The 18265-nt window shown below is 40.6% G+C and overlaps 3 protein-coding genes across 3 annotated transcripts in view; 1 reads left to right on the forward strand and 2 right to left on the reverse strand.

Moving 5' to 3' along the window:
• Window positions 1-4988: 4988 nt before the first annotated feature.
• On the reverse strand, window positions 4989-6932 carry LOC120423845 (ATPase H(+)-transporting accessory protein 2). The gene is made up of 4 exons (XM_039587791.2): window positions 6778-6932; window positions 6348-6571; window positions 5748-6266; window positions 4989-5681 (listed from the first exon to the last, which is right to left on the reverse strand). The coding sequence occupies exons 1-4, from the start codon at window positions 6818-6820 to the stop codon at window positions 5502-5504; spliced, it is 966 nt and encodes a 321-aa protein (XP_039443725.1). The 5' UTR covers window positions 6821-6932; the 3' UTR covers window positions 4989-5501.
• Window positions 6933-8186: 1254 nt separating this feature from the next.
• The window catches only part of LOC120423858 (protein RUFY3), a 29976-nt gene continuing 19897 nt past the window's right edge, over window positions 8187-18265 (forward strand). The window contains exon 1 of the mRNA XM_039587811.2: window positions 8187-8656. Within this exon, the coding sequence (XP_039443745.1) occupies window positions 8464-8656 (193 nt within the window). The 5' untranslated portion in view covers window positions 8187-8463. The remainder of the gene's footprint in view (window positions 8657-18265) is intronic.
• On the reverse strand, window positions 8814-12020 carry LOC120423857 (endoplasmic reticulum metallopeptidase 1-like). The gene is made up of 5 exons (XM_039587806.2): window positions 11303-12020; window positions 9770-11236; window positions 9495-9712; window positions 9150-9438; window positions 8814-9086 (listed from the first exon to the last, which is right to left on the reverse strand). The coding sequence occupies exons 1-5, from the start codon at window positions 11810-11812 to the stop codon at window positions 8919-8921; spliced, it is 2652 nt and encodes an 883-aa protein (XP_039443740.1). The 5' UTR covers window positions 11813-12020; the 3' UTR covers window positions 8814-8918.

Here is an 18265-nt window from a genome sequence, read left to right on the forward strand (position 1 = left end):
GCAGTTGTTGTGATGTGCGCGAGCGGACAAGTCGTGCTGCCGGGAGTGACCCAGGACAGGACAGGATCCCGGATAGAACCCCCAAATAGATTACCACAAATTGGCGACGAGGATGGGATCGCATTGTTTGGGTAAGACCGTATTTGATTTGTTTGGCAATTGAAAAAGGCAGATGATTGCAAGGCTTTCACGCCTAAGCGACCACAATGCAAAATTATGAATTTGTAATGTTGTCAAATTAGGAAAGAGAAGGAGCTAAAAAAGGAAACAATTTTGAAGTTTTCTTCAGTTCGAGAGTTCAGAACTGAACATGAACCTTGACATGAACTTTTCTAGGCTTCAAAGTAGCGGTTGGTGAGTGAAAGTTTGCTTACATGAATGTGTGCACGCTGAAAGGAAAATCCCCAGTGAGTAGGTACACATTAAGTCAAATCAAAATATGTTTTTAAAGGGTTTTATTGAATTTTCTCCGAGTACGATGGCGTGATTGCCTTTTAACCCAGTTGGCGTGGGTTCGATCCCTGGTGGCCCCGGTGACATTTTCGAGACGAGATTCCGTTGGCGGAGGAAGTAAACACAGAGTTAATGTCAGTCCAGGTGTATGGGTCGATATCTGCAAAAGGTAGAATTCTTCTTCGGTAGAGTCGATGGTCGGCAGTTAGACTCGCAATCCAGTGATCGTCAGTTTTAGTCCAAGGGTGGATGGAAATTTGGTGTAAAAAGGTTTGGAGGTCTCCGTCACCTAAATCGAGTAGAATTCCTACTATAGAGAACGACTTGCAATAGAGTGAAAATTTAGATTTTTGAGTGGATTTTCGGGAAGAAAGCTTTACTCGATTCGGAGGTTGAAATTGTGTGAAATATATTCACGAATATCGCTTAGTCAGATACCATCATAGACTTGATTTATCAAAGTTGACAAAGACAAATAGACATTGAAAACAGTACACAAAATTGACACTAGGTCTCCGACTGAAGAGAAAGTGGACGTGGGGAGTGTTTTAGGTTTGTTAGCATTTCTTTGAATTTTTGTTTGCATGTACAAATTGATACAGACTATGTTGAAACAGAGTGGAGACAGACTGAAGCAAGGACGTGCCGAAACAGGTTTCCAGGAATGAAGGTTTGGCCAGATGAATTATTAAATGTTCTGTTTGGCAAAATATGGGAGAGAACAGAAAAAACTTTTGACGTTATAGTTCAAACTAAAAATCAGTTAAATTGACAACGCAGATAATGTATTAGATGACGTACCCTAGGCTTCGAGCCAGTTGAAAATGACGGGAGGACCACGAGTCTGACCCGAGGCTTCGAGCCAGTCGAAAAACGGGAAGACCAAGAGTCCGACCCGAGGCTTCGAGCCAGTTGAAAAAAAGACGGGAAGACCACGAGTCTGACCCGAGGCTTCGAGCTAGTCGAAAAACGGGAAGACCAAGAGTCCGACCCGAGGCTTCGAGCCAGTTGAAAAAAAGACGGGAAGACCACGAGTCTGACCCGAGGCTTCGAGCCAGTCGAAAAACAGAAGACCAAGAGTCCGACCCAAGGCTTCGAGCCAGTTGAAAAAGAGGGAAGATCAAGAGTCTGACCCGAGGCCTTGAGCCAGTTGAAAAAGAGGGAAGATCAAGAGTCTGACCCGAGGCCTTGAGCCAGTTGAAAAAGAGGGAAGATCAAGAGTCTGACCCGAGGCCTTGAGCCAGTTGAAAAAGAGGGAGGACCAAGAGTCAGAACCCTAGGCTAGGAGCCAGATGGAAAAGACGGAAATACGTAGAGTCGGAACCCGAAGCATTGATACAATTGAAACACGGGATACTTAGAGTAAGAACTGATGGTTCTGAGCTGGATAGAAAATATGAAATGAACAAATATCAGAACTCCGAGCTAACGGTTTAACGGTTAATGAGATTTATAGAAAAAAATATATAAGGCCAAAGGGTCAGGAAATATAAAACCAGAAAGATCAAGAGCCAGAAAGTAAGGAATAAATAAAGTATGTCAATAGCCAGTAAAACAGAAAATGACCAAGAGCAAACATTAAAAGTAGGCGAAAAGCCAGAATGATATTGCGCAAGAAGTCAGGAAAGGTTGAGAGTCAGATAAAGACAAAAAAAAAGGGATTTAAAATGCAAAGTTGGCAAAGATCCGGGAAGGATTTATAAGCAGTGTTAAATAAGAAGTTCCATAAAAGGAAAAATAATCTCAAACATAAAAACAATCGGTTAAATCGGTTGAACCGTACGCGACCGGTGTGATGCATCAGCTGAAAAGATGGGAAGAAATTCGCTAGATTTTCTAACGCAATTCCCCAGACACACACCCGCAATAATTTTGTATTCGTAACTAAGAAAGATTCGATTCTAGTTAAAAAAATAACAATCCAGAGGTTGCTGGTTCGAATCCCGCGGCGGGCGCTCTAAAATTCTTTGTGTAAATATGGGTATTCGGCGCCGTCGCTCCGTGCCATACTCTAGTACACTTAGGAGCCCAGGGCGGCGAAGTCCTTGTAGTTAAAAAGGAAGACACTAGTGGTTGGTACTAGCAATGGTGGCCGACAGCTATAAAGTCAACTTCATTTTTTTAAAAAAAATAGCTTGTGTTCAGCCCGAGGTTCAGCCACTATCTTTAGCTGAGATTATTCACTAAAGAAGATTAAAAAAATGGAACAGAGCTCGCGTGAGCTAAATTAATTGTAGTTATACAAATCAGGTTGACCTTTTCGGAGTAAACACAACTATGTTAATGGACACTACTGGAAAAATGTCAGAAGATGTTTCTTGTAAAAAAGAAATAAGTAATTTTATCCAGCAGCCATGTCACCAAATGATTTAAGAAAAATAGTAATATAAATGTGAAAAAGTTTTTCTAACTAACTAACTAAATAACATATAGTAATTATAAAGCACACAAAGTACATAATTGATCATTGTATTATAATCCTAATTGGTAGTTCGATAAAAAGACTAGAAGGAAAATCACCAAGAGACCTTAAAAAAAAGAAAAAAAATAGAGCGAAGAGTATGACGACCTTTATGTGTTAGTTAGCTGAATGGTGACAAATCTAGTGACAAATGATAAAAATAGATAGAAAAGCTTTGTTAGATCAGAAAGTATACATTAAGAAGTGCCTGCTAGACATTGAGTAGATTGACATCAAGATTAGCTGAAGAAGCTTGCCGTGTACTTTAAACTTATCGAGAAATACCGCCCTAATATTATACCAGCTTGAGCAAGCAGGGTTAAGTCAGTGTTACCTAGAATACAACAATCGTGTAGCTGACGTCAGCTTTAGGCAGTTGTTGTGATGTGCGCGAGCGGACAAGTCGTGCTGCCGGGAGTGACCCAGGACAGGACAGGATCCCGGATAGAACCCCCAAATAGATTACCACAGCACTTAAGTGTTATTAATACACTTTTTGGAGGCCGAATCTCAGATATTTCAATGAAAATGATGTCCGGGTCCATCATGCGACCTGAAGTAAGTTAGATAGACATTTTAAATGATCCTAAAACATCAAAAATCTGACAACCCTATCAAAAGTTATTAGCACTTACGTGTTATTTATACAGTTTTTGGAGGCTGGATCTCAGATATTGTGATATAAATATTGTCCGAATATTCCATGTGAACTAGCGTTGGATAGGTTTTTTATCGGACCTTGCCGATGATGCAGAATGATTCAATTCAATTGTGTTTTTATTAGAATTTAACTGTTCTGCTCCAGGATGTTAAATTTGCAATTCAAAGATTTGCATAACCTTTCAACTGAGATTATGAACTGAGATAATTCATAAGCCTCTGCAGGGAGGATACATATTTCTACGTTTAGATTTTGCTAACTGGGTGTTCTTTTAGGGAAAATAAATTTTGAGAAAAAACCCTAGATCTATCCAGAATGATTGAAGGTCTGAAAACCCTATCAAAAGAAATGAGTAATAATGTTGATTTGTTAATCATTTTAAGGGGAAATGTTGCTATTTTGATTGAATGTATTGACTATATGAATGTGAAGAAGGCACAAACCACCTAAAGGTGGATTAAGTAATTAAGGTTCTACAGAGTGGATTCGTTAATTACAGCTCTTACAGCATTGCCTTGGCGTTCTCGATTGCGAGATTCCTACTGTAAACTAGGTGCCCGAAGGCTTGATTGTTGAGGCAATTGCAAACCTCTTTTTACACCTAAGCTTCCATCCACCCCGGGATTCGAACTAACGACTTTTAAATTGTGAGTCCAACTGCCTACCAGCGACTCCACCGAGGCAGGACCCAGGGAGACGATTCTTACACCTGGACTGAGCTATCGACCTAACACCTCTAGGTTAGACCGGGGCCAACATTTACTTCCCTATCCGACGGAAGGCGTGATCAGACAAATCTCGTCTCGAAAAAATACCACCGGGACCTTCAACCACGCTTACCCCTACACCACGGGTCCCGGTAATAGTTTCAAGGACCTTTAAAAAACATTTGCCATTTGCCCCAATTAACGGTACTGTGAGTAAGGAACGGTTGGAAAATAAATCAAGCTCTTACTGGTCTCTTGTGTCACGGGCATCGAAATGTGAAATAAGTTCGCTTCTGAAATCCCCCAAAATCAGCAAAAATTAAAAAAAAACTGAAATTTAAAAAAGTTTAAAAATTTCAAGATTTATTTTAACCTTTAAAAACATATTTTTTCATTTTTTTTCATTTTTGATTTCGATGGTCGTAGTAGATCAAAATCTGACTATTGAGAAATCCAGATCGTGAGTCGAGAAATTACGATCGAGCTCAATAATCACCACGAATACTAAAGTTGTGTTCGTTATCTAATAACGTTGATAAAAAAACATCGACAAATTTTCAAAATACTCCAAAGATGTTAAAATTATCAAATCAAATTTTGAGTAAATCAATTGGATTTTTCGAGATGATAATTTCGAATTGTTTGGAAACTTACCCAAAATAAAACCATCTTAAATTAATGATTGAATAGAAGAAAAAAAAAGCAATTTAAGGTTTTGTGACGTGGGAGTGGAATGTTTCCCTTTTTTATTTATACTTTATTTTTACTTTAATCGCTTCCGAATAAAAACTCAAAATTGTAACAACAACGAAAAACCATTTGTTTACGAATACGGTAATGTTTCCTACTCTTTGTATGGATTTGCTTTGTGAGTTAAGGTGTGTTAAGTGATATCCTTTCCATAATTTATCGTACTATACAGGACTGTTTTTTTGGTACAGCAGTTAAACTGTTTTGTTTCGAACGCAACACAACGATGGCAACAGCAGCGAATTACCTTGCTGCCGGAACGAAAGAAGAGAAGTCTGCCAAAGAACAACTACTACACCACTTGGATGTTTACTGTTTAATCCTGTACCACTGTTTGCTTACTAATTTGGATCTTGTTTTGCTTTGTAATACTCTTTCGTCATTCGCGTTCACATTCTACACCAAGTAGATGAAGATGTTGGGGAAAGCTGTGTGTGTGTTGTGCTGTTGTAGGTCCTTCTGACCCACCTTAGTTGTCCTTCTTCATCCGGGTGGACGTCATTCGGTAGATGATCGAGTCCCGGCCGGGGTCCATGGTGGCGATGGCGATCGAGATGGCCAACAGCGAGAACACGAGCACAACGCTGAACCACAGAATGATGTTGAAGATGACCGGGTAGTTCGAGTCGTACTTCTTGGCGATGTTGAACTGGGGAAAAGGAAAGCGATTGGTTGGATTATGATAAAGTTTTGTTTTTCTCTAGAGGAAACTAACATCTTGAGTTTCTCCCTGCTTGGGCTTCTCGGCCTGTCGCTTGGAGCGCACCAGCGGAGCCTCGGTGGAGGTGACTAAACCGACGACGACGGCACCATCAAACGCCTTCTCGGCAGCTGTTTGCAGTTCCAGCAGGGCGGTGGTCAGCAGCTTCTTGGCTTCGGCAATGGCCGGTGACGAGGGCTCGTGGGCAGCCAGCAGAGCCTCGAGGGAAACTCGCACAATGTGAACGGCCGGGATGTTCTCGTCGGTGGACGTCACAAGCAGATCGCTCAGTCCGTTGATGAAGGCAAGCTGGCGCAAAAAGTCCGCGTCCGCCTTGTTCGATTTGGCCTTCAGATACTGGGGCTGGACCTCGTCATCATCCGGCTGGACGTTGCCCAGCGGGGTGCTGAAACTGTCCGACGATTCCTTCAGGTCAATCTCGAAGCTGATTCCGTTGTGGTCGGCCGTCTTGTGCATCAGCTCGCTGACGGACTCCGATCCGGATCCACCGTACAGTTCGTACGAGTGAGCATTCTGAAGAGAGCGAAAAAAAAGCAAACATTACGCGTTAATTTCTGCGGTCACGAGACCTCCTACCCTCCCCTTCAATCTCACCTCCAGCTTGAGCGAATCGATTCCCTCGGCTACCACAATGACCACACCGTTGGCCAGGTTGAATGGATCCCGCACGGTCAGTCCGTCCCACTCGGTCGGCTTGGCCACGGAGTATCCGAGCGAGGCACCGAAAACATCCGGAAGAGAATCCACGTCCAGCCGGGCATGGCCACGAAACTCGAGGGCCTTGGGCGAGAACAGAACCGACAGCTGGTCACAGTTCGCTGAAAGATGATTGGGAAAAAACCCAAAATTATCCCAAGTGTCCTTGGAAAGTGGTTCGCGGAGAGGAAAAGATAAGAGACCAAAAACATGACTAATCCGGGTACCCCCAGCAAGGGGGCCAATCCGAACCGTTTTGGTCTCAAATCAACCGCACCACATTTAATACACCAAAATCACAATGTTTAACCCGAAATATTCCTCTTACCTGCGACAAACAGCGAAAATAGGAGGAAAATCGTCCGTGCCATTTTTGCTGCCCAAACTTTTGCACCCAGTGATCATATGACGTTTTCACTTTCCAACGCGTTTCGGTTATCGATTTTGCATGTTTCACGATGTTCCTTCTAGGGATGCCAGATTTGTGTACACCTTGCTGCAAATTTACAGATATTTGAAATTGATCGCAGATATATTTACGTCACAGTTGTTTTACAGACATTTTTGAAAGAAATTTCCGTGATTTCGTACTACGGGTTTTTACAAGGGTAAATTTTTACGAAAAAATATTCCTCGATTCCCTAAAAAAAGTGGCAACGCTGATGGTCAATCAATGTAACCATAATGGCTAGCTTTTTAAAAGGGATCTTTTTTCCTTGAAAATAGTTCGTATTTGATTTGCATCTTGTCGATTCTGTGCCCCTTAAAGTTTTTTTTCTGCTGTAGTCGCGTGAGTGTGGGCCAAACATTCAATATTACGCCCATTTGAAATGTTAGTCTTGATTCCCATATTTTCAAAATATTATTTTTGAAAAGATCATAAAATTTCACAGATATTTAGCTTTTCAACATTGGAAATTGGACAAATAGTTGCTGAGATATTGGCATTAGAAAATGTGGGAATGTTTGGATGAGAATTAAAACAAAACTTTAATTTTCTTGTTTCTGTTACTTTTATTCGCTATATTTCAGCAACCAGAGGCCCATAATATTCAGGCCCATAATGTCTTCAATTTTCTGAACTTTTCGAATAAAATATAATTTTAAGAATTGGACAATCATAGGGGAACATCCATAAACCACGTGGACACATTAGGGGGGGTTGGCGAGTGTCCACGCTCCATATAAATTCCATATAATTCCCCACGAAAACAGCATGATTCGAAGAAAATGACACATAATGGCTTATTTGGTCATATGTAGTATGAGCCAAATCAAATAATACATAATACATAATACAAAAAAATAAATAATTATTAAAATGTTAAATGAATTAACCAAAATCCATTGACAAAGTTGTTAAAATTTTTAACATAAGCCATTTAATTTTAATGTTTTTTTTTTAATAAACAAAACTGAATCACACGAAAATAAATACCTACACCGAACAAATGGAGCTCCACTGTACATGCATCGCCGCAGCGCGCTGACTTGTCTGTGCAAAACGTCGACGCGTCAGGCGCACCCAAAACAAAAATCCAGATACCAAATCTGACAGGTGTTTATTATGCTTTTGTGCTGTGCTGATGCGCGATCGAGAGAGATTAAATCTCAATTCGAAGGGAAATCGTCGGTGTTTCTGTTTGCTCAAAGTTAATTAACTTGCTAAATCAGTGCTAAATCGGTCGTTGACAGTATCGCCGAGAATGTGCCCCGTCGGCATGAAGTGAAAATTGAGGTTGAAGGTTTAAGGTTGTTGAAAATAGTGAGGTTTAAAGAGGTTCCCTGAAGCAGGAATCAGATGTGATAACTACAAGTTTTTGCCACTATCAGTTTTTAAAGGAAAATAATTTGAAGTGCAAATAGAATCGTGAAGCATTCAATTTTGTGGCTGTTTGGTGATAGTTAGTTGCCCTTTCTTATCATTCAGTGGCTGTTTTGTAAATTGAATGTGAATCACAACTGGGAGTGCAATCACAGAAGGAAGAGAGGCAAACAGATCAAAATTTCAACGATGAGCGGCGACAAACTGTTCCTGCGGAGTCAAAGCGAAGAGGACTCCTCCTCGCTGATCGGAACACCGATCAGTAAGAGTCCCTCGCTGGCTTCGATTCGGGAGACCTTTAACCGGGCGGAAAGTTTCAGCTCTCTGTCGGCATACCTCCCGGCGGCTCCGGGAACTGATGGGGAACGCAAGAGGCGGGCTGGTAAGTACGTAGGATTAAGGAATTTGGAGGCCCTTCCGTTATGGACGAGGATCATCGAAAGAACGGGGTATGGAGAATGTTATTAAAAGACAGCAAGAGATTGATTCATTTGGAACTATTTTTTTAAATTATAAATAATTGAATGAAAGATTCAATGTTTATGACAAAAATATCACAAAAAATATAGAAAAAACAATATTTATTAGTTTTAAATTTTGTACATTTGAAAGAACTGTTAAAAAAAAACACAAGTTTAAAAAAATCACAGCTCAAACATATTAACGACTGCCACCGACGGAACTACGTGAGCCCATGGCGGAAACGTGGCCAAAAACTGGTTAAACTCCTCGGTATGCATCTCGGGGACATCCCAAAACTTGGTGACGACCCCCAGCTCTACGATGGTTCCTTCATGCTTTTCGTTTTGTACCTGAAATCGAATTATATTTGAGTTATTAATTAACTACACCATCAAAATCTTCTCAAACCCAACCTCAAAATCCATCGTAATGTTCCACGGTCCACTCGGGACGCCGTGCGAAATGTAAACAAAGTGGCCCTCCTGGCCGTTGAACCGCACCGGCGGTGCCACCACGTCCTGCAGGCTCCAACCGATCAGTCGAACGCCGGCCTTCGTACCCAGAAAGATTGCCGACTGAATGCTACCTTCCGCCTTGAAGTTGATCCGCTGGACGCCCTGCCGGATGTTCTCCCGCCCCTCGTAGGCCAGCGTGAACATGTTGCTCATCACGGGAACGGCCTCCGTCGGTTGCCAGAAGTGACTGCGGGAGGAATTCTTTCCTTTGAATGTATTTTGAAGATAATTAGAAGACCTTACTCAAAGTGAACCTGTCGCCACATGGCGTCCAGTGGGAGGGCACAGAATAGTTCCGTTTGGCATGACTCCATCTGCTGGATAGGGACGAATCCGGAACCCTCCTTGGCGATGAACTGTCTCAGCATTCGGTCGGCGTTGCGGTCCTGAACTTCGAACAGGAAGCCCTGATCCATGTGCTTCAGCAGACCAAGCTCATCGTGGAACACCCGGAGAGTGTGCTGCAAATGGTTCGAATGAAAAAGTTCTTTTGTTTCGCCTGAAAAGGTCTATCTAACCGTCACGAGATGCCTCTGGCTGGTCGGTTCTCCTGCGGACGCGTCCCGGTACGGGAATCCAACGGGAGTGAAGCACGCTAGAACTAGTGCCGTCAGTCCAACAGCGCTAAAACAGGCCGTTAATCGAAGCGGTTTTCGGATAAGGACCATCAAGGGGAACAGGTAGCTGCAGCAGAGAGCGACTCCTAGTGTTGCTACGATCCCGATGATAAAGTCAGGGTTTATTACACTTCCGGCACGTCCGGTTATGGGAACGAACAGGTTCACGAAGACGATATAGTAGAATGACGTCCAAATGACGACGATGAACTGAGAGAGGAGGTGTATTGCGATCCATGCGCGGATAGTCCGTTGAAGTCGGAACATCCAGTTTAGTATGGTTCCTGCTAGTGTGCATAGCTGCAGGACCATGAAGATGTATCCGCTACGAAGCCCAACCAGCGTCAATCCGAGGCTGCAGATGCTCCAGAAAGCACTGACTCCGATCAGTCTAGCCTGGGTTACCATTCCAGTTGTGAGGTAAGATTTAGGATTCTTGAAGTAAGCATTAACAAACATCTGGACCAGACAGTGACAGGCGACGGCTGGAGCGCAATACATTCCCAGAATCAGCCAGCTGTTACTGTACCAGCTCATTACATTGTCCATGGCCAGCATCTGGTGCGAGATTGCCGCACTCGTTGCCAAACTCAGCAGTAATCCTCCCCCCATGGCGCTGAATCCGTAGCAAATCTCTGCCCAAATAGCACCATTCGAGCGCTGATTACCAACAGCTTGTGATAAGCCACGATACGGTATCAACACCGCAAGAAACGCTACCAGTGCATTGATAAGCTGCCCCAATCGGGCCGGATAATTTACGAAAAACAACCCAAGAAAGTCAAAAAACACCGTACTTGACCCTTGACCTTCATCAGTGCTAGTCGACAAGTGTTTGGAATTGGCCATTCCTCGAGTCAAAGCAAGAACATTGTCCCCGGTGCGCTGAAGAACTCCAACCGACAGATATTCCATTGAATCATACCTAGTATGATAGCGGAATCCGTTCAGAAAGTGCGCTAAATCCATCCCTGGGATGTTACCGTAGTCACGGAAGATTCGAAAGTCCGTATCCGATGGAATCAACCCAGTTTTAAACAGTTCTTCCGCCATAACCTGCGCAAACGGATGTCGTACAGTCCGCGCATACATATCAACCATCCACGGAGCATTTGGTCCACTTTGAAATAGCACCTCTTTTCCACCGGATCCAGCAGATTCCAGATTCAAAAATGCCTTGACCTGCTTCGCCCACGGATGTTGCGTTATGAAACCATGCGAAGCCTGCAGAAGCGTTTCCTCTGCTCCATTAAACAAAAAGATGACCGAGTTACGATTCCGCCCAGGTAGCCTTGACATCACTCTCAGTATCTCCAACATCACCGTGCAACTCGCCACGTCATCCGAACTTCCAGGACTCCCAGGAACCTATAAGCCACATGACAGACTCTCAACGTGGGATTTTATCATACCGACCTCATCAGGGTTACAAACCGTATCAAAGTGACAGTTCAACAGCAGCGCATCCTCACTATCCCCCACCAGCTTGACCACCACGTTCTGCACGTTCCGATACACCGTGGTCATCGAGGTTCCATAAAAAGTAAAGTTGAACGCTCCCGTCACCACCTGATTCTCCATCAGCACCTCCTGGTCGGGATGCTTCCCCTCCTGAATTGCGGCAATCTCCCGCTCAAATATCCCAACCGCCAACTCATCGTTTGCCCTAGATCCGGTCGTTCGCGGGCCCAGTTCCGTAAAACTTCGCAAATCCTTCCACGCTCGTTCGCCGATAAAGACCGCCTCCGGGCTTTGCTCCAAATCGGCCACACTCAGCGCGTCCGGCAGGTTTCGCAGGAAGTAGTTCGTAACAGAACCTCCCGCGATCACAAGCAACACCGCGATCAGCCCGTAAGCGGGACCAACGCGATGTAAATTACTTGCCGCGTGCGAATCTACGACTCGGTATTGTGCGGTTTTGGAAGCTTTTTTCGGTTTGGCCATTCTTGCGAGAAGGAACGAGCATAACTGAACGGGAATGGCTGCTTGGTGCTTGGACGTTTCAATTTTCGAGGTCTTATCATTTGAGCGATAACAAGGTGTTCCTCGGGACTACTGGGTTGGATGGACTATCGCGGCAGTGGCTCAGCTGGAGGTGTAAGTAAGCAGGTGTCCAGTTTTCGAACATGGTGTACAAGCGTTGATTTATGACGAGTATGACGTGGACTAGAAAAATGTTTTAAGAAGTTGGAGTTGTTTTTTTTTTTTGATTTTCCGATGTCTTCGGAAGAATTTCACTCATAATAATCGAAACTTCGGATAATCTAATCACAAAGAAATCAATTTGTTATTTTGGGTTGCTGAGCTCAAGTGTGTACACCCAAACGGCAGTCGCATGATTTTGATGCATGATGGCATGAAAGTATATCAGAATCTGCATGAAATCTTTCCTCATGCATTTTTTGCGATTGTGACGGTAATTATCGACATTACCGACGGCTGATTGAATGTATTGCAAAAAAAAATCATAGCAGAACGAAGATTGAAATATCAACTACTTGGTTTTTGGTCCGACACGCTACTACCGCGCCATGGACGCTTGATGAAATGTGAGGGACAGAGCACTAACAATAACATATTCTTCTCTTGCTTGGGGACGCGCCAGCATTATATGTGTTGGTGAGAACTGCAGATTGCTGACATGTTTACACGCGGGCAAAAAAATTTGGACACTTTTAAATTAGGTTTTACAGCGTGACGTCACGAGCGCACACGCACACACATTTTTACTTAGACACACGTGCAAAAAATGTAAACAGTGCAGCCGAACTGTCAAATTTCTAACCTAAAAATCGAGTCGGCGTAAAACCTTATATTGCAAATATTAGGTTTTACACCGTGACGTCATTTGACAGCTCGCGTGCACTGTTTACATAGACTTGGTCGTGTTCGAAACGAAAATTGCGGGGTATTTTTTTTTATTCAAAGTCGGTCGAAATTGCAAAGCTAAGCGGTATGTATATTGTTAGTGAATTTAATTGCAAGATTTCAAGTTTTTTGGAATAATTTGCAGGAAACCGAAGGCGAAGTGGGCGGCAAACTTGTTTACATGACCTGCTCGCTGAACCCGAACGAAAACGGATCCTTGCTGTTGGCGGAGATGGTCGAGCAATGCCTCGTTCCGACGCTCAAGCAAAGCCCTGGGAACCGACCACCAAGGACATGCAAATCCCGGAAAACTACCGCACCGTCTTCCGACCGCTTATGCTCCAGCTCCAGCTCCCGAGGACGTAGTCAAGTTCAACCTCGAGCGCTGCAACCTCGCCCTCCTCCACCAACAAAACACCGCCAGATTCTTCATCGTCCTGTTTGAGAAGAAAAAGAAGCTGCTCTCGGAGGTTTTCCATCAAAAACCGCCGTCGAAGGCCTGCGAAGCGGAACCACCCCAAAAGAAGCTAAAACGCTACCACCGCAACCCGCTCAACCTCCTGACTCGGTGCCGCGAAGACAAAAAGAAGAACATTTACTGGCCCAGGAGGGTGGAGACCAAGACCTTTTTGCATTTCGGATTGACCGTACTTCGGGTGCTGGTCAACTACAGTCTAGCGGACCATGTCGTCAGGGTTGTTACGGAGAAGCCGAAAACAAAATCCGCGCGAACTCCGCGCCACATAAAAAAAAAGCGACAAACACAGAGTTTCATATTTTTTTTTCTGAGATAAAAAAAAGTTCAAGAACAAAAATTAAACACGTTCTACGTTTAAGAGCTCCGTCGGAAGGAATGCAAAAATCACAAACGTTTAAATAAAGTTCCAGAGTTTTTTTGAAAAGGTCCTATAAGCTATTGTCTTTCATATGTTTATAGGACCTATTCAAAAAAAACTCTAGAGTTGTATTCAATCAATACAATTTTAAAATCATGAAACGCAACAAATTTATTTTCGCTCGGATGAAGTGAACCAGAAGGAAAATCCATAACAATAATTTTGGCAAAAAAAAGAAATCCAAAATAGAAATCAAAACATTTAGAAATTAAAATATTAAAGTAAATAAAATTAAATTAAAAAAATGTAAACAGGTTAAAACAATATAAAATATATGATTTTGAAAATCTTAAAAATTTATAAATCTGTTTAAAAAAAATAAATACAGTTCGTACCCGATAATACTCACCAAAGAGTCACTCAGAAAAATCGAAACACGAAACTTGTATTATATTCTTCTCATAATTTTTCTAACCTGAAATATGACCCCAAAGTTATTAGATTTTCTGTAATCTAAGATGGTGAAAAAATGGAAGCATTTAAGAATTTAAGAATTGTAAATTTTTTGATTGTTGGTATGTCCACAATTTAAGAACTCTGCAGTTCTTTTTTTCAAGGGGTTGAACTTAAGAATTAAGGAATTAAGAAATCAAGGAATCAAGGAATTACTGAATTAAAGAACTAAGAAATGTAATCTATATTTATATCTTCTTATCTTATATATATATATATATATATATATATATATATATATATATATATATATATATATATATATATATATATATATATATATATATATATATATATATATATATATATATATATATATATATATATATATATATATATATATATATATATATATACATATATATATATATATATATATAAAATTTCGACGGTTTTGTTCGAACGCGAATCAATTCAACACGGAACATCGGAACGAGGTGCTCTTTGTTGCGTTGGGTTCGTATAAGTCCAAGGAAGGTTCTTACGCCAAAAAGTTACAACTTTGGTCACTCTGGAACCGATTCCGGAATATCTGCAGATTGTATGGGAAAAGTTACGTAAAATCAAATTTAGATCACAGGAGGCTGAAGAAGCAAAAAAGCCAAAAAACGTCAACAAACGAAAAAAGGAAAAGACGAAGTTTTTCGGGTAAGGCTTGTTTAATAATATAAGAATTCAAGGATTTAGAAAAAAAGCATTTAAACTTTTAAGCGTTTAAAACATGTTAACCTTTGAGAATTAGGGAATTATTAATTTTTTGTTCACTTGATTGTTTTTAATTTTCACTTGTTTAGAATTTTTGAATTTTGACTTTATAATTTTTTGCATTTAATTTGAATTATTTTTTTTATTTTTTTCTTAAATTTTTGGAGTATTGAAGGTAGTTTTTTTTTTAATTATGAATTTAAGAAATGTAGGGAATTTTTCAATTATAGTATATTTAAGAAACGAAATTTTTAAATTTTTGGATAAAAAAAACATTAAAAATTAAAAATGTTTTGATTTTTGGAGGTTTTGAATTTTTGAATACTAGAACTTTATATTTTTTTTTGTTTTGATCTATTATTTTTTAACCCAAGAATGTTAAGATTTAGAAAAAAAATGTACGGGTTAAAACCCATAAAAATTTAAAAGCGGAGAGGCAGCTTCAGTTACGTCCAATCAAGCTCATATTTGGGATTTGAGCACAGCACGCCCACCCAAACAAGCTCCAATAATCATTTTTGTAACATTCTAATGTCTATATCTTCGAGAAACGTTTGAAATATGATTCACAAGATAAAAAATGGAATGTCTCCAGTATAAAGCGAACAATAATATTATTTTTTAGAATCAGTAAGCAGATGTTTAAAAATGAGTTGAGTGTAGTAATAAATTTAATTGAGAAATCTTCAACATCACATAAAAAATTTCCTTTTGCAGATTTTTTCGACGTTTCTTATTAAGAAAATACTAGCAAAAATTTGCGGAAGAAAATTCAAGATTTTTTTTAAGGCTCCTATAAGCTTTTGTTTTTCATATGTTCCTAGGACCTATTAAGAAAAAACTCTTGAATTTAATTTTATTTCATTTACAACTTCTATGAAATCGAAGCTTTATCCTAATTCCTGGTACTAGTTTGGACCAAGGACAAACTGTCCTTTTCCGTCAGGCCCACGTCAAGAATCGCCTACGAGGAGGATAATAGTTCCGCACCGCAAACGGATCCGCCGATACTCCGACACACATCTGCACAGTTCCAACTCCTTCCTCGCCCAGCCCTTCGATTTCCGGCGGCTTCTCCGGATCGTTTTTAAACAGCAGCTTGATCAAGTCGTCCTTTAAAATACGCGTCCTCCTGCGCCGATACATCCGTTAACAATCTTGAGACCCTCCTGGGCCAGTAAATGTTCTTCTTTTTGTCTTTGCGGCACCGAGTCAGGAGGTTGAGCGGGTTGCGGTGGTAGCGCTTTAGCTTCTTTTGGGGTGGTTCCGCTTCGCAGGCCTTCGACGGCGGTTTTTGATGGAAAACCTCCGAGAGCAGCTTCTTTTTCTTCTCAAACAGGACGATGAAGAATCTGCTCGTGTTTTGTTGGTGGAGGAGGGCGAGGTTGCAGCGCTCGAGGTTGGACTTGACTACGTCCTCGGGAGCTGGAGCTGGAGCATAAGCGGTCGGAAGACGGTGCGGTAGTTTTCCGGGATTTGCATGTCCTTGGTGGTCGGTTCCCAGGGCTTTGCTTGAGCGTCGGAACGAGGCATTGCTCGACCATCTCCACCAGCAGCACGGATTCGTTTTCTTTCGGGTTCAGCGAGCAGGTCATGCGACATTGGGTAAATGAAAATATATACATAGAAAACAAAAAAAAATCATTTTAAGTTCGATTCTAACAGTGCTTTTTCGATTTGTTAATTCAAAAAGTATAATTTTAAAGTTGTTCCAAATATCTCAATAACGAATAGCTAACTTAAAAAAAATAAATAAAAAAAATGTTGTTACACCCGTACATAAAAACCAAAGCAGTTAAAAGTTAAAATGAGTAGAGTTCTCTTATTTTAGCAAACTCTGACATTTTCTTGTAGTGTTTAGGTCCGCCCATTGTAAATTGTAAATATTTAATTTTTCTTGTAACAGTTAATAATAATGTAATAAACAACCTTCAAATTTTGCTTTGGATCCTTATTTTTATGTAAGTGATTGTCAACAACGACACAGAAAGATTCATTAAACTCAGAAAAATAATTCAGTGAAAATTTAGAGTAGAAATAAATGTTTTAGTTTACAGTTTTGAATCACAAAAAGCCTTTGAACTGAACTTGTTCTCGCAGATTTGGAAACGTTTTCAAAAAGTAGAATCCATTTCAAAATGTTAATGATTTATGGATGTTAAACTTACATTGTGTTGGATATCTTTGACATAATATAATTAAAATCATGCAAATGTATTATTTCTTTAAATTTTTGTCAACATATCAATAATTTTGCCTAAAAATAAATATTTTCGGGTCCCAGAAAATTGCAAAATTAAACTCTCGATTCCCGGGAAATTGAAAATCTCGAGAATCGTCACCCTCTATTGACTAATACGATTTAGATGTTCAGAATACAAGCCCGTAACCAGGGGCGTGGGTTTCGGGCTGAAGCCCCCCCCCCCTCCCCTCCGAAATTTTTGGAAGACATATGGGAGAGAGGGAAGAAGAATTTTGGAATTATGGGTAATTTTACCTAAAAAATGTGAAAATTGTGATCGTGATAAAAATTTATCACAAACTGATAAAAATTCACCACATGATACACAAAATCTGTCATCATTCCCTGATGAATATTACCTTATTATTTTCTGTGTACAGTGTAGACTCCTTTCTAGTCCGTTCACTACCCATAACTGAGTTAGAGACAATCCATAAACCACGCTGACACTTTTTTGGGAATCTCAACCCCCCCACCCTTCGTGGACGATTGCCCCCCTAAAGTTTTCACGTGGCTTATGGATGATCCCTTACAAAAAAATATAGTTTTTAATGTCTAAATTGTATGTTTATGCTCAAATATATTCCAACGTGATCTCCAAAATTATTTCGAGCTACTTACTTAGATTCGGAGCTTTGGAATACTCCCCGATCATTTTGGATATCAAATTCAAATTCAGCGACCCAAAATTCAGTTCATGTTCATATGAATACTTTCAAAATTCTACCAGCGCCATCTTGGATTACACATTCGCTTGTCACTTTAGGACTGTTGCATAATTATTTTAAAGACAACCAACCAAAAAAAGAAAGAAATTATTTGTGATGGCCTATCTACAATCACTTAGCTTAGAAAATTTCACTTAGCTTAGGAATTTGAATCAATGGAAATGAAGCCGAGCTTCTACAAAGGAAAAGTAATCAAATTAGAAACTGACGTATGGTTTGAAAAATTTCAAATCTACGGTAAGTTGACGTTTCAATATCAAAGGTAAACAAACAACTGCATAGCAACGTATATCAGCCCAGCAAAATTTCTAAGTTGATTGTGGATGACGGCCGTAAGTTGCGTACTTTCCTAAGTAACTACTTTACTTAGATGTTCTAAGCTAAGTGATTGTAGATAGCCCATGATTCGATTATTTCGATGGTTTGTAAATAAACAAATATCGGTTAGTCGACATTACGAACTTGGAACAAAGCCTGGACTGCATTTAATTTCGATATTTGCACG

Source organism: Culex pipiens, chromosome 1 (genome assembly GCF_016801865.2).
Source record: "Culex pipiens pallens isolate TS chromosome 1, TS_CPP_V2, whole genome shotgun sequence".
NCBI classification, from domain to species: Eukaryota; Metazoa; Arthropoda; class Insecta; order Diptera; family Culicidae; genus Culex; species Culex pipiens.